This window comes from Polychytrium aggregatum, assembly GCF_025602895.1.
Source record: "Polychytrium aggregatum strain JEL109 chromosome Unknown BJ171scaffold_86, whole genome shotgun sequence".
Classification (NCBI taxonomy): Eukaryota; Fungi; Chytridiomycota; class Chytridiomycetes; order Polychytriales; genus Polychytrium; species Polychytrium aggregatum.
Window position 1 is genome coordinate 184,876 of NW_026516288.1, and position 13,687 is coordinate 198,562.

Genomic DNA, 13,687 nt, shown 5'->3' on the forward strand with positions numbered 1-13,687 from the left:
CCGTCCGCTTTCGGCCGTCCAGCTGCCTGATTTGGGCTGCCCACGTGCGCCGCCGCCACGGCCCCACAGCCCGCCCTCGTCTGTCCCGGTCCTGTCCATCACCGCCGTCTCTCCCCTCTCGCAACATCCACCGCCCCAGATCGGAGTGTGGTGTCCAGATCCCAGCATCCATCCGGCCGACACTGCTCCCTCTGCCATGGCAACCGCCCTCGGAAACTTTGCGGCCGTGCCGCTCGTCAACGATGCCGCGAAAGAGTTTGCCTACTCGATCGTCATTGCCGTCAACACCACCTTCTCGGTTGCCTCGGACCTTTATCACACCATCCCTGGCTCCAATGTCGCCTACAAATACATCCGTGCCTCCTACCAGAACGACCCGTTCCGCATGTTGCTTGAGCTCTGTTTGGTCGCGTTCCTGCTCTGGTACATCTTCCATGGCCGCTACCGCATCCGTCCTGGAGCCAATCCCGTGGTCCTCACTGAGAAGGTAATCGCCTCTCTGGCTCGGTGCCGCCAGCAGCGATATCTGCGCTTTCGCCATCGATGCCAGCACCCGCATCGATCTGGCCCTCCACCATCGCTCTGGGCGCTGGACGCTGGTCCGATCGTGCGCCGATCTCTCACACTCTGCTCTGCGGCTTCTTGGACCTTTCCCCTCCCTGTTTCTGGACTGAACGGAAACCATCCTGCAGGAAATCAATGAGCTTTGCGAGACCTGGGAGCCTGAGCCGCTCGTCCCCTCACTGTCCGAATTCCGTCGACAAGAGCTCGATAAGCTCCCCGTCCTGGCCGGGTACGATCCTTGGTGGCTGTGGCTCGTAGTGTGCTTCGATGCTCAGCGCTTGCCGTGCAGCCGTCTCGCGCCGTCTTCTATCTAACCCTCTGTATTTTGTCTTTCTGCCTGTCTCGTTGCCAGACCTGCCGGCACCAAGGTCAAGATGGCCGATGGAAAGGAAAAGCTGAACTTTGGAAGCTACAACTTCCTTGGCTTCCTCAACAGCGAGGCTGTCAAGGTACGGATATCCCTGTCGTCGCGCAGCGCCTCTGTTTGGCCTGTGGCGGTTGCTTGTCCGCTCAATCTGAGGCTGCTCGCTGGAGCAACCCGATGCGCAAGCGCTCCAAGCAACGCCGTAGTCTCGGCATCTGTAGCTGACCGTATCCTCCGAATGTGTTCTCGGCAACGTGCAGGAATCGGCGGTCAAGGCTCTTCGCAAGTACGGCGTCGGCACCTGCGGTCCCCGCGGCTTCTATGGCACAATCGGTAGGCAGCTTGTGCGAAAGATCTCGATGCTCACATCGAAGGCACAGCTTGTGGCGAGTTCCTGCTCGACACAGGTCTGCGGTGCGCCGCCGACAAGCGCTGAACATTCGCTCGATTGTCAGACGTCCACCTCCAGCTCGAAAACGAATTGGCCAAATTCCTTGGCACCGAATCTGCCATCCTCTATTCTCAGGACTTTTCCACGATTGCCAGCTGCATCCCCTCGTTCTGCAAGCGCGGCGACATCATTGTGGCGTAAGTGGGCATGCGCTGTTGATGGACGCCTTAATGGTCGCTGCGACTCGTTGCCTATCAGTGTCGCTAGTTGCATCCAGATATGTCCGCGCTGAGCCTGATCGGACGCATCCTTCCCAGCGACGAGTGCTGCTCGTTTGCGATCCAGAAGGGACTGGAAATCTCGCGCTCGACCGTTCGTTTCTTCAAGCATAACGACATGCAGGACCTCGAGCGTGTTCTGGCTGAGCTCCAGAAGGAAAACGCCAAGGTACAGTTCATTGCATATCGCTCAGGATGCAGCCGTATGGCCCATGTTCGGCACACATGAGCGCCATGAAAGCATGGTACGGTGGAAGTCCCTGTCCTGATCATAACATGCTGACGTCGCTCCTGTCTCCCCTGTCTCCAGAAACCCCTCAGCCGACGCTTCCTTGTTGTCGAGGGTATCTACTCCCAAACCGCCAACATTGTTCCTCTCCCTCAGCTGGTAAGACTGAGGAGGCTCGGGCACGCTCTGGTTTTAGTTTCATCGCATGAATCGATATTTTCATCAAGCTTTCCATGCCCGGATCCCCACCGGCTCCTCACCGGCTCTTCGTCGGCTCCTCGTCGGCACTCACGCCTCCCACTTCCCCATTTCGACGCTAGATCGAGCTGAAGAAGAAGTACAAGTACCGACTCATCGTCGAGGAGACCCTTTCGTTTGGTGTTCTCGGCAAGCGCGGGGCCGGTGTCTCAGACCACTTTGACATTGATGTAGGTACCCTCGAATCCGTTAGGGGGAGAATGCGCAGACGACGCCTGGAGCTGCTCTCCAGGAAATATGCACTCTTCGTCGGGAGTTTCGGCACTGACACATCCGGCTCTGTCGGCTCTATCTCTCTGACAAGGCCCGCGAAATTGATGTGATTGTCGCCGGCCTCACCCATGCGCTCGGTTCCTCCGGAGGATTTGTTGCAGGCGAGCAGGAAATCTGCGAGCACCAGAAGCTCTCTGGCCAGGCGTACACGTACTCTGCCTCGCTCCCTGCTCTGCTGGCCGTTGCCGCCAGCCAGGCACTGAGCATGCTCATCGACCAGCCCGAGACCCTCACCAGGATGAGACAGAACACGCTGACAGTGAAGAACATCCTGAAGACTGTTCCGAACCTGGAGATCTGCGGAGATGAGGCCTCGCCCATGTTCCACCTGAGACTCAAGAACCGCCCGGCGGACCGCTTGGAGGAAGATCGAGTTCTGCAGGAGATTGTCGACCAGGTGCGCCACGACTGCGTTTGCTGCCCCGCTGCTTTGTGAACGTCTCGTTGTGAGTATCTCGTCCTGACCGGATTTCTGCTCCATAGATCTACAAGGAAGGCGTTCTGGTTTCGCGAGCCAAGCATGTTCTTTCCCAGGACCGCCAGAAGCCCACCCTGATTCCCAGCATCCGAATCTGCTGCTCAGCGGGACATACTCAGAAGGAGTCCGAAAGATCTGCTACTATCATTCGCGACACCTGGAAAAAGATCACGAAGGCTAAGAAACTCTAGCGCCCGGCAGCAGCTTGATGGCCTTGGCTGCATTTGTTCTCCCTCGCTCTTGTTCTTGCCCTTGCCCTTGCCCTTGCCAGTTTCCACTCCACTCTTTTGCATTCATTGGGCGACCCTCAGACCGACAACCAGAAGGTGCGATGCTTCCATGACACTTGAAATACATTGGCCGACTTGCCGCCCTGTGTCGTCCGTCCGTCCCTTGGGCACCTGGCCGAGCGTCTCGGTCTCGTGAACACAAGGATGCGGCCTCGTCCTCCATCTGGCCATGTCCTCCCTCCATCTTGTCGAGGACGGGGGTGCCTGCATGGACGAGAGAGCCATAGCGGCAGCACCGGTCACCTCGCCACCCGCCATGGCTGATCTAACCATCCCAAGAAAGCGCAAGCTCTCGATGGATGCCCATCGTCGCCAGCACAGCGAGCCCAACCCTTCGGCCGCAGTGCGAAGTTGCTCATCCTCCGACGACGACGTTCCGGCCGAGCCCGGGACCATCAACAGCACAATCCACTGTCCGCTCTGTCGCCTGGCCATCCAGCATTTCTCGCCCTCGGTAGGCATCAGGGGGGGGGCGCTTGTCCGAAGCCATCTGTCTGAAACGGCATCGGACTGCTCAAACCTGCATCCTCGACGGCGACATTCCTGTCCTGCCCCCTCCTCAGCCATCATGCCCAGCGCATGCCCGGGGATCAAGCCGAGACTCTAGAATGGCAGGCAGATATCTGATCAGAAAACAGAGTCTGGGAGAGCAGCACGCATTAACCCCTGTGTTGCCACTCTTGGGCGCTTGGCGATGATGCAGGAACGGGAGGCCCATGTGAACATATGTCTCGACGAGCAGCTCCAATCGCCTGCCTCGACCAGCAACCCAGCTTGCCGCAGCGACCCTGCCCAGAGTCGCTCCTTTCCACCGTCTCCGTCTCTGCCGTCGTTTCCCAGAGGATCTCGGCCCGATGTCTTGCAGCGAGATCAATCCAAGATCACGTCGTTCTTTGGACTGAGCACTCCAGGCGCATCCCGAGCTCATGCCTCTTTCCCCAAGGTGCGGCCTCCTGCGGATACTCGACCCACTCCCAGCGCCATATCGATATCGCCGATCGATCTGGACGAAGATGGGCTCGACGGGGGCGAGTTCCTGGCTGAGGCAAAGGCAAAGGCATCTCTGAGCATGCCGTCCGCGGCCAAGACGAGCTCGCTCGAAGCCCAGAGCAGAGACGACTGCAGCCTCGACCCACATTGTCTCGATCACCACGAGGACGACGATCGAAACCCTGGCCGCCGATCCGCAACGTCACAGAAGGGCAGACATGGCATTGCCGAGCAATATTCGGCAGATTTGTGGTCCAACGACAGCCGCATCGCCGACATGCCCTCATTGGATCGTCGTGGCGTCGAGGATTGTTCTCTGGCTGTCGACGACAGCCTGGCAAGCGGTAGTATTGACCTTGAATACACCGCAATATTCGATAATCCGTCGGACGGATATCCGACGAAGCACTCATTAGAAGACAGCCCCGAGGCGGCTTCGAGCGGTCGGCATCCTAGGGACGATCTCGCCGAGTCCAGCACAACTAGGACAACTAGGACAACTCCGGCCAAAGCCAAGCGCAAGGAGAACAGGAAAGAAGCCAAGCCACAAAAGGTACGGATAGGACAGCCGCTGTATCGGCCGTCTTTATCGAGTGGCAGTCTTGTTGCTGAATGCCGGCCGGGGATGCAACTAGCAGCCGATACTCATTCGGCTCCACCGACAGACCCCACGGCCAAGGAAGATCTGTCCGGCATTCAAGAAAGTCATCGAAACCCCGTTTACTGTCGATGCATTTTGTTACGGCAAGATCGAGGGATGCTCGGCGTATTTCCTGACGCACTTCCATTCGGATCATGTAGGTTTTGTGGAGGGCGACCACTGATGGCGAGGTGATTAGTGGGGTTGAGCAGTCGCAGTTGTATCGCTGACACACCACCATCCCCAGTACACCGGACTTGGGCCATCTTTCGAGCATGGCCCGATCTACTGCTCATCTGTGACCGGCAATTTGGTCATCTCGGAGCTGCGGGTCAAACCCGAGTACGTCCACAGGCTCAAGCTCAACCGAGAATACGATATCCAAGGAATCAAAGTGACCCTCATCGATGCCAACCAGTACGGCTCGATCCGCACTATGCTTGCTGACGCACCTTCGAGCTTCCGTTTCGGATGCTGGTACTCCTAAGACACTCTCTGACCAAGGTCCTGCTCTTTTGTTTCTCCTCAATCGAATGTGGCGCCAATGGCTAGCAGCTGTCCAGGTGCTGCACTGATCCTGTTCGACATTCCCACAACCGACGCCCTGGATAAGCCTGACCGCATCAAGATCCTACACACCGGCGACTTTCGAGCCTCGCCTGAGCACATCAAGCACCCGTCCCTTCGAGATGTGCGCCTACACGCCGTCTACCTCGACACAACATACTGCGCTCCGTCCCACTGCTTCCCAGAGCAGTCACTCGTCGTGCGTGCGATCTCAAGCCTCGTCGGGCTTGTTCTGGAATCGCAGTGCCGAAAATCGTGCTTTGACATCATCGAAGATGCCAAGCACAAGTCCACTTGCTCGCCGACGAGCGAGTCCCGAGGCAAAGCCCAGAGCTCGTGGAAAAGCTGCAGCGCATCTATGCTCTGGAACTGGATGAAGGCATCCGGCAGCCCTTCGACGGCCACACCAAACCTATGGACGGAGGCACGACCAGGAAGACTCCTGGTAGCTGTCGGAACCTATCTGATAGGCAAAGAGCGCATCTTTGTGGGTAAGAGCCATCGAAGCGAGGGGGTTGGGCTGCTTCCTGGTCTCTGTAATATTGGGCAGTTCAGCAGCCCCCAAAGACACTCGCACAGCGCCTACTCACCCGACTGCGATTTTTTCTGGTATGTGGATGTGCACGGTTGCTGGCATCGATCGATCTGGTGAATCCAGGAATCGCCAAGGCCATGGGCTCTAAGATCTATGTCGAGCCACGCAAGCACAGAATTCTCTCCTGCCTGGAGGACCCGGAACTGGCGAGGATGCTCACTCAGGACAAGGACGAGGCCGACCTTCATGTGGTATCGATGGGACAGATGAACAGAGAGGTACGGACGACACTGCCGGCGGTCACGGTTGCTTCCGATGCCGAGCATAGGCACGGTCGCAGAGTACCATGCACGACCAGCAGAGTACATGCGCGACCGGCAGAGCATAGACATGACACTGACAGCTTCAAATCAACTTTTGCTGACCTTGCGGGGCTGTCCTTGCGAATTGCTCATCTCCGGGCCGACACGGCTGCTCCAGAGCCTCAGGACGATGCTCCAGGCAAATCCATCGTATACCCATCTCGTTGCCGTCCGCCCCACGGGCTGGACATTTCGGGGCAAGCCGCAGCCGCAAGGTCAACAGCAGGAAGAGCCGCAACGACCTGGTACGCTGTCGCTCGAAGGCAATTCGCTCCAAGGATCCGGTCCGGAGCCACAAACAACCCCGGACGATGACACAGTCGCTGTCGGCGACGACCAAGGCGCCGATGTTCCGTTTGGCATCCAGCATCTTCAACCCCAGAGGATCGCACACAACATCACCCTGTTTGGCATTCCGTACAGCGAGCACTCGTCGTTCCTGGAGCTCGAGGCATTCATTACGCAGCTCAACGGGGCTGATGGCGGCCGTGGGGCAATCCACAGGGTCATCCCCACGGTCAACAACCACAACCAAACGGCCATGCGGCAGATGGATGCTTGGTTCAGCAAGTGGCTGGGCCGATCGTAGTGGTGCACTTGTCATCGCCCACGATCTGCGACGGGTCTGCCAGACGGACGTGGAAGGTGCGACCCCCCCCCGGTGTTCTGTCGGCGGCCTCGGATCTCACGCTGGTCGGGCAGATTGCTGATGAATACAGGTCGCTGCTGGCGTTGCTCCTGAAGCGGCCGCCATCCACGCACCCGTCCATGCACCCGTCCATGCACCCGTCCATGCACCCGTCCATGCACCCGTCCATGCGCTGGATCCACAATTGTCATGCTCGTCACCCTTGCATCCATCCGCCGCTGGCCACCCGCCGATCCTTCTTCCTTGGCGCCCAGCCCGTCGGCCGTGGGTGCTCTGTGGGATCGTGAATGGCCCACGGCTGCGGCCACGACGCAGTCGGCGCTGTGTCCTGTGCGACCTGCTGTGGTTCCTCAGCAGGGCCAGCGCCACCGCTGCCCGCTGGTCCGGTGCTGTTGTCCCGCATGTCGTTCGCCTGCAGTCCTCCAGTCCTGCACACCCATTCATTCCCTCGATGGCCCATTCTGCTGCCCGGGCCAGCCGTGTCGGAGACTGTACCATCCACCTCTGCCAGACCACCCGGTGCTGGCATCCGCTCCTCAGCACCAGCGGCTGCGCTTCGCTGGCTCACCGCAATACCGCACTGCGCCATGCATTCGCCGCGGCCCACGGTCCGCGTGCCCGGCTTGTGGGGTCGGCCCACGGCACCCATCCCTGGCCGTCCCACGCCAAGCTGGGTCGAGATAGATATAAGCTGCATTTGCCTTCGACCGGGGCCCGCAACCTCGCACACTCCAGCGATAAAAGCCGCTTCAGTCCAGCCTGTCCTCTCCACAGTCACCCGCAACCATGCAAATCTCCCAGGGATCCGGTGCCCCCACCCGCCGCCTCTCGACATGTCCCTCCGACACCCTCAAACCCGCCGACGCCCTCAAGCAGGCCGAGATCGCCACTCTGTGTGAAAACGACGATGTGTGCACCCTGCCTCCCACCCGCGTCCAGCCGCTCAAGAAACGGTGGTCGATCGCCATCCTCTCGGAGAAGCTGGCGGCCCTCAAGTCCAGCGACCCAAGCTCGACCAAAACCGCCGCCGAAACGAACTCGTCAAACAGGCTTTCAGCCATCCAAGCTCCAGCGGACATCCGTGTCTCGAGAGTCACGCCGATAGAACACAGCCTCAAAGCCTCCAAGGCGGGACTGCAGCGATGGGAACCCGAGACCAAGTAAGCACTCTGTCCGGCTCTGTGCCAGCGCAGCGCCTCGATTGTATCTGTGGCAATGCGTGCTGCGATCCCCCGGTATCGACGCAGTATGTGATCTGACACACTTTCTTGGCCGTCCTATCAGCTCGGACCGCACTTGCTACCAGCTGCACGAGGTCATCGGCACCGGCACCTTTGCCCAGGTCCATCGGGCAACCGACACTCGCACCAACACCGTCGTCGCTGTCAAGGTTGCCAAATCCGAGAAATATGAAGTCGCTCGATGGAAGCGCGAGATGTACGTCCTCTCGGCCCTCCGCGACTGCCCCAACATCGTCACCTTCCAAGAGGCCTACACGCTGCCCAAGGCCGGTTTCTTTGGACGCAGCTCTGCGGCCATGGTTCTGGAGTACTCAAACGTGTGCTCCTGGTCCGAGCTGGACCGCAGCATGAACCTGCCTCGGATCCGCAGCTACACCCGCCAGCTGTTGCAGGCTCTCGACTATTGCCACAGCCTCGGCATCATGCATCGCGACGTCAAGCCCCAGAACATCCTATATGACATCGACGCGGACAAGCTGCTGCTCGCCGACTGGGGCCAGGCCGAGTTCTACGAGCCTCTCAAGCGCAACTCCACCAACGGTGTCTCCTCGCTGTACTTCAAAGCCCCAGAGTTGCTCCTGGACTATGAGCACTACGACTTTGCCGTCGACATGTGGGCTGTCGGCTGCATTCTTGCTGCCTTGATGTTCCGCACCCCTTTTGTCTTCAAGGGCGAAGACCGAACCCCGGCTTCTCAGTTCCAGTCGATCCTCCTGATCCTGGGCGGCGATCTGCTCGACTACTGCAGCGCCTTTGCGATCCCCAGACACAAGGCCGAGTCGCTGGTGCCTGGCTCGCTGTCGGCATACCAGAAGCAGTCCTGGGCCAGCTTTGTGAACGACGCAAACCGGGCCCGAGTCAGCCAACAGGGCCTGAGTCTGCTAGAGAGTCTGCTCTGCTACAACCACCGCAGCCGCTACACCGCCAGCGAGGCCCTTGTCCACCCGTTCTTTGCCGAGTCAAGCACCTCGCTGGCACTGTAGAGCATCTTGCTGCTGTGGTCCTGCGACGCACCAAAGTGCAGCGATTATTCGCCTTGCGATGCAATGCAGTGCAATGCACCCATCTCTCTGTCATTTATTTTGCCACCGATCTTCCATTTGCACAAAAAACTCCATCATACCAGCTGTTCTCACAGCTCATTTTGTCACGCTGCCTGTTTGCAGCAATAATACTCTTCTCCCACTCGAACTGCATCCCACTCGAATTGCATCCCGATGTGATGCCCAATAGCCACACCCTATCCCCCCTCCTTTTTTTCTTGGACCCTGAATACATCCAACCTTGGTCCATAATTTGCGGCAATCGTCTGGCTCACTCACGAACATCATGGGTGTGCGGAACTGTGCGCTGACTGTGGCGCTATCTTTGCTGAATCATCACAGAGTATGGTTGGCTTGCACCTGAGAATCAGGAGATGAGATTGCACATGGACACTGGTTGGAACTGATGCTCTTCGCGCTCGGGACAACAATCGCTCATGGATATCAGCTTTGTGTGTTCTCGACAGCATCCGCATTAAGCCCTCCGCGCGTTGAGGCGTCCCGTTTCAAAATAAGTGCGATGGATAATCATGGATTCATGTTTGCGTCGGGCCGATCAACACAACCCCGGCAAAGCGAAGCCGCTTAGCGCCGGCCCAGGAAGTAGCCCGGCACGGCAAGACACAGCAGCATGAGCACCCAGAAGCTCGCACTGGTCCAAAGCGCCTCAGAGTTCGTGGCCGTCTTGAGCTCGACGACGTAGCCTTCCAGCTGATTGACAAACGTGTCGAGTGAGAACCTGGCTTGTGCATGGGCCCGTCCCTGTTGGCCCAGGACGTCGCGAGACAGAGGCTGGCCCCTCAGGATCTGCACCATCGCCGTCGCAAAAGCCGCGGGATCCGACTCGCACAGAAACCCGGTCTTTTCGTGCAGGATGCTTTCGGTGGGCCCGCCGTTGTTGACGGCGACGACAGGGAGTCGGCCGTACATGGCCTCGACCGGGACAATGCCAAAGTGCTCGTTGCTTGGCGTGTACAGGAGACCAAACGACGATGCCAGCAGGAAGGTTCGCTGTGCCTCGTTGAAGGAGAGCAAAAACAGAACCTGGGCATCGCCAACATCCTGAACCTCGCCGGGAAACACCGTTGCCGTCGAGAGGCCGAGCTCCTGTGCAAGTCGATCCAGCTCGAGATGGTGCTCGCGGTTTTCGATGCTGCGTTTGTCGTAGCCACCTGGTTGAGCCCCCAAGGATGCCGCGGGCGAACGGATCATGGGTTTTAGTTTTGCATAAATGATGATGAGCGGCTTTGGCGCTATGCTATCTGGCTGGTTCCCAACACTCATTGGGCTCTACGCTGTCGTAGTGCGGAAGTGCTGCGTTCTCAAGGAATCCGCCACGACGCACATCAGTCTTCCTTACCAGCAACGACAAGACGCAGGTTGGCAAAGTCGCTGGCGTACCGCTCAGCGAGCTGAGCAAATGCCCGGATGGCTAGCCCGACGTTCTTCTTGCGTTCGAAGCGGTTGATCGACACAAATGTCTTCTTTGGCCTAACACGCACCGGAGCGAACAAGTGCGAGAGTGTGCGCATGGGGCCAGAGCAGCAAATCAAACATCAATCAGTGTACCAACCCCATTCTCGCCCCCGATTATACCCGGAAGCAAGCCGGCGAGCACGACCAGATCGGGAGCCGCCCTTCTAACCTGAGGGCAGTGCAATAGATACGCCGTGTATAGCATCACACCAGCGGTATAGACTTACGATTTGAGCATGGCGACACTCGGATCGGTCTCGTCGACCTGCTTGTCGTACGATTCCAGATGGATGCTTGGATACAGGACCTTGGGCACACGTTGGATCGACCGGAACGAGTCCTTGAAGACTTGGCGGGTGAACTTGCTGTTGACCAGAATCTCATCCGACATTCCTTCAGGCATTGGATGGGGGGGGGTTAGGCGATGGTGCGCGGATCATGGGCATTTGCCATCCGGGTCCGAATCCGGGTCCGAATCCGAGCCGATTGCCGGAACAGCAGTCGGTACATACGGGTTGTTAGCTCCTCGAGGTAGTCCACCGGCATCCGATAGAGTCGCTTGAGCGCCGACTCGCGCTTGGTCAGCAACTTGTCAGGGAAATGGCAGTAGAAGAGGATCTGAGACAGAAAGGTTTTGCGTTTGAAAATGAGCGGCGCGAGGGATGTTGGGCAAGGGAAGAACATGGGAAGGGGTCAGTCTACAGGTCGAGGTGAAGGCGATGGTGGTGGTGATGGTGGTGGTGATGCCCAGAAGCCCGCCAGCATAATCGTTCTGCATCCATGGCCAGTGTGTCAAATGTCGCTGGCGGAGCAAAGTCCATGTTGAATATATCTGCGAGGCTTGGCAGGATGCCGCTGCATCCTTTACCCTACTCAGCGGCGGTTGCTGCAAACTGGCAGAGGCCCACCTTGGACCCAGTCCAGCGCAGAAGCGGAATCGATATGGACAGCTGATCGACGACGATGACATCGTAGGGTTGATGGAACTGGTTGTGGGACAGCAGAAGCAGAACCGACAGCCAGAGGTTTCGGAGGATTGCAAAGACAATGTAGCCCTTGCCGGCGACTGTCCTTGGCATCCAGTCGCCCAAAACTTGGACATCAAGTGTGCCTGGCAACCGACCGCAGCGCAACAGATTGGACGGAGAGGGAGAGAGGCGAGTATGAAGAGAAGAGCCACAGAGCACAGTCAGAGATGCGGGAAAGGTGAATCGCTATCTTCCTCCGAGTGGCGGTCAACCTGCAAGTTCCTTCTTCGCCCGCTTTGGAACCTGGCTTTGGTCATTGCAATGCGGCTGGCGGGGGCCATACCATACCATCTCGGGTCTCTTCAAAGCAGTGGCGAGGGTCGTGGTGCGAGGTGTAGATTCGAACATGGTGGCCTTTTTTCCTGAGGCCAGCAGCAGCGTCGACAATCAGTCTCTCGGCTCCGCCTTGGGGAAGAAAGAATCGGTCCCGAAAGTCAGAAGAGAATGCGAGGCTGTCTTGCAGTGATTCCAGCCAGGGCTGCATACCAATGCCGAGATCGGGGTGGATGAAGGCCACCGAGAGGGGCTCCGTCGGCGATGTTTGATCGAGCGACTGCATATCGGGAGCAGCAGGGCGATGGGAGGACAGGGGCAGATGAAGGACAGCGTCGCTGCGCGATCAGCAAAACCAGAAGCGCGATCTTGGGCGCTCTGGGTGATCTGATTGACAGCGTTCGGGACGATTGGGGGCCATTCGCAACAGTCGCCAACGATTGAGTGCGATTCAAAACAGCCGCCAATCAAAACGGACTGCCAACGATTGGAACCATAGCAGTCTATCCACTAACAAGCAATCCAATAAAAAACGGGACACCCGGGTTTTTGACCATTCATCGAATATTTTGTTACCCAATGCTATCGCGCGCTGGCCATGACCATTCGCCAGTGTGTCCAAGAGCACCATCCATCGATGGCACCGAGGATGCAAGCTGGATGACCCATCCCGGGTCCCAGCTCGCAGATCCACTTTCTTCGAGCAGGCATGTCCAGTCATCCGCACCCTGATTGAACAGGACCCGTTCCAGACTGGTCCTGTGTTGCGATGCAAGCTCGAGTCCATCCTCCAGAGGAAAGTATCACTCTCACTCTGCCACACTGCCATCCAGCGAGCAGGTCTCTCTCACAAGAGGGCAACACACCTCTACAAGTCCAAGCGACTGGATGAGCGAGTGGCACAGTTCAGGGACCAGGTCCGCTCCATCGACCCGCGGCGATTCGTTTTTGTCGATGAGACAGGGATCAGGAGATCCATTTTCCCTCTTTACGGATACTCACCGAAGGGTGCTCCGCTTCGCCAGCGCAATCACATGAAACACAAGTCTGTCTCAGCTGCATCGCGTGTACATCCCCACATCATTCAAGACACACTCGATGGTCGAGTTCTTTGAGCGAGCGAGCTTCCCAGACGACTCTGTGATTGTGATGGACAATGTCAGCATGCACAAGACAATGGCTGTCCTGGACTGCATCGAGCGCCGAGGATGGTCAGTGATCTTCACCCCACCTGCCTCGCCCGACTTCAATCCCATCGAGAACTTCTTTGGGATTGTGAAGCATCAGTACAGGAAGGCAGGAGCGCTGAATGCGTCCGAGGGGTTCAGAGTCGGGATGGTGACCCTGTTTGAGTCTGCCGTTCGGAGGGTGCTTCCAGATGTCTTCCCACGGCTGATTGAGCGAGCGATGCGCTTCTGGGGTTGAGTTCCCTCCAATCAAGCCGCCATTTTCACGCCCAAATCCCTGGCTTGAACCTCTCGGCGATTTTTGAACAGGGTCACTTCCCCAACCAGCCCGCGCAGACGGGTTCCTGCTCTCGGGTATAAATGCCACACCTTCGTCCTGCTGCTTTCTTCCCTCATCTCGCCTTGATCTGATCATCGCGCCATTGTACGATAAAAAAAAGTCTGTGCTCTGACCAGTACCACTGGCAGGCATCCAGCATCCTCTGCCCCCATGCCTCCGAAGCGTAAGGGTGCCGGTGATGGCCAGCCTCGGCCACCCAGGCCCAAGAAAGCCAAGTCACAGTCGGAGCCA

At 58.2% G+C, this 13,687-nt stretch overlaps 4 protein-coding genes across 4 annotated transcripts; 3 read left to right on the plus strand and 1 right to left on the minus strand.

Moving 5' to 3' along the window:
- Positions 1 to 122: 122 nt before the first annotated feature.
- Positions 123 to 3,224, plus strand: BJ171DRAFT_573016 (pyridoxal phosphate-dependent transferase). The gene is made up of 10 exons (XM_053113703.1): positions 123 to 487; positions 693 to 793; positions 917 to 1,013; positions 1,189 to 1,261; positions 1,384 to 1,516; positions 1,637 to 1,766; positions 1,908 to 1,985; positions 2,147 to 2,254; positions 2,389 to 2,754; positions 2,841 to 3,224. Exons 1-10 carry the CDS (start codon positions 197 to 199, stop codon positions 3,024 to 3,026), a joined length of 1,563 nt encoding a protein of 520 aa, XP_052962119.1. The 5' UTR covers positions 123 to 196; the 3' UTR covers positions 3,027 to 3,224.
- A 1,577-nt stretch (positions 3,225 to 4,801) lies between these two features.
- Positions 4,802 to 6,808, plus strand: BJ171DRAFT_431641 (beta-lactamase-like protein; the record flags this gene model as incomplete). Its single annotated transcript, XM_053107901.1, has 7 exons — positions 4,802 to 4,912; positions 5,003 to 5,172; positions 5,311 to 5,542; positions 5,747 to 5,813; positions 5,981 to 6,135; positions 6,338 to 6,434; positions 6,561 to 6,808. Coding segments are annotated over 7 exons (1,080 nt in total), but the record flags the coding sequence as incomplete, so codon positions are not given.
- Positions 6,809 to 7,528: 720 nt separating this feature from the next.
- On the plus strand, positions 7,529 to 9,415 carry BJ171DRAFT_304044 (kinase-like domain-containing protein). Its single transcript, XM_053107025.1, has 2 exons — positions 7,529 to 8,028; positions 8,153 to 9,415. Exons 1-2 carry the CDS (start codon positions 7,655 to 7,657, stop codon positions 9,090 to 9,092), a joined length of 1,314 nt encoding a protein of 437 aa, XP_052962121.1. The 5' UTR covers positions 7,529 to 7,654; the 3' UTR covers positions 9,093 to 9,415.
- A 154-nt stretch (positions 9,416 to 9,569) lies between these two features.
- Positions 9,570 to 12,258, minus strand: BJ171DRAFT_304047 (uncharacterized protein). The gene is made up of 7 exons (XM_053107026.1): positions 12,143 to 12,258; positions 11,945 to 12,061; positions 11,537 to 11,739; positions 11,141 to 11,246; positions 10,856 to 11,021; positions 10,513 to 10,643; positions 9,570 to 10,324 (listed from the first exon to the last, which is right to left on the minus strand). The coding sequence occupies exons 1-7, from the start codon at positions 12,213 to 12,215 to the stop codon at positions 9,738 to 9,740; spliced, it is 1,383 nt and encodes a 460-aa protein (XP_052962122.1). The 5' UTR covers positions 12,216 to 12,258; the 3' UTR covers positions 9,570 to 9,737.
- Positions 12,259 to 13,687: the final 1,429 nt, after the last annotated feature.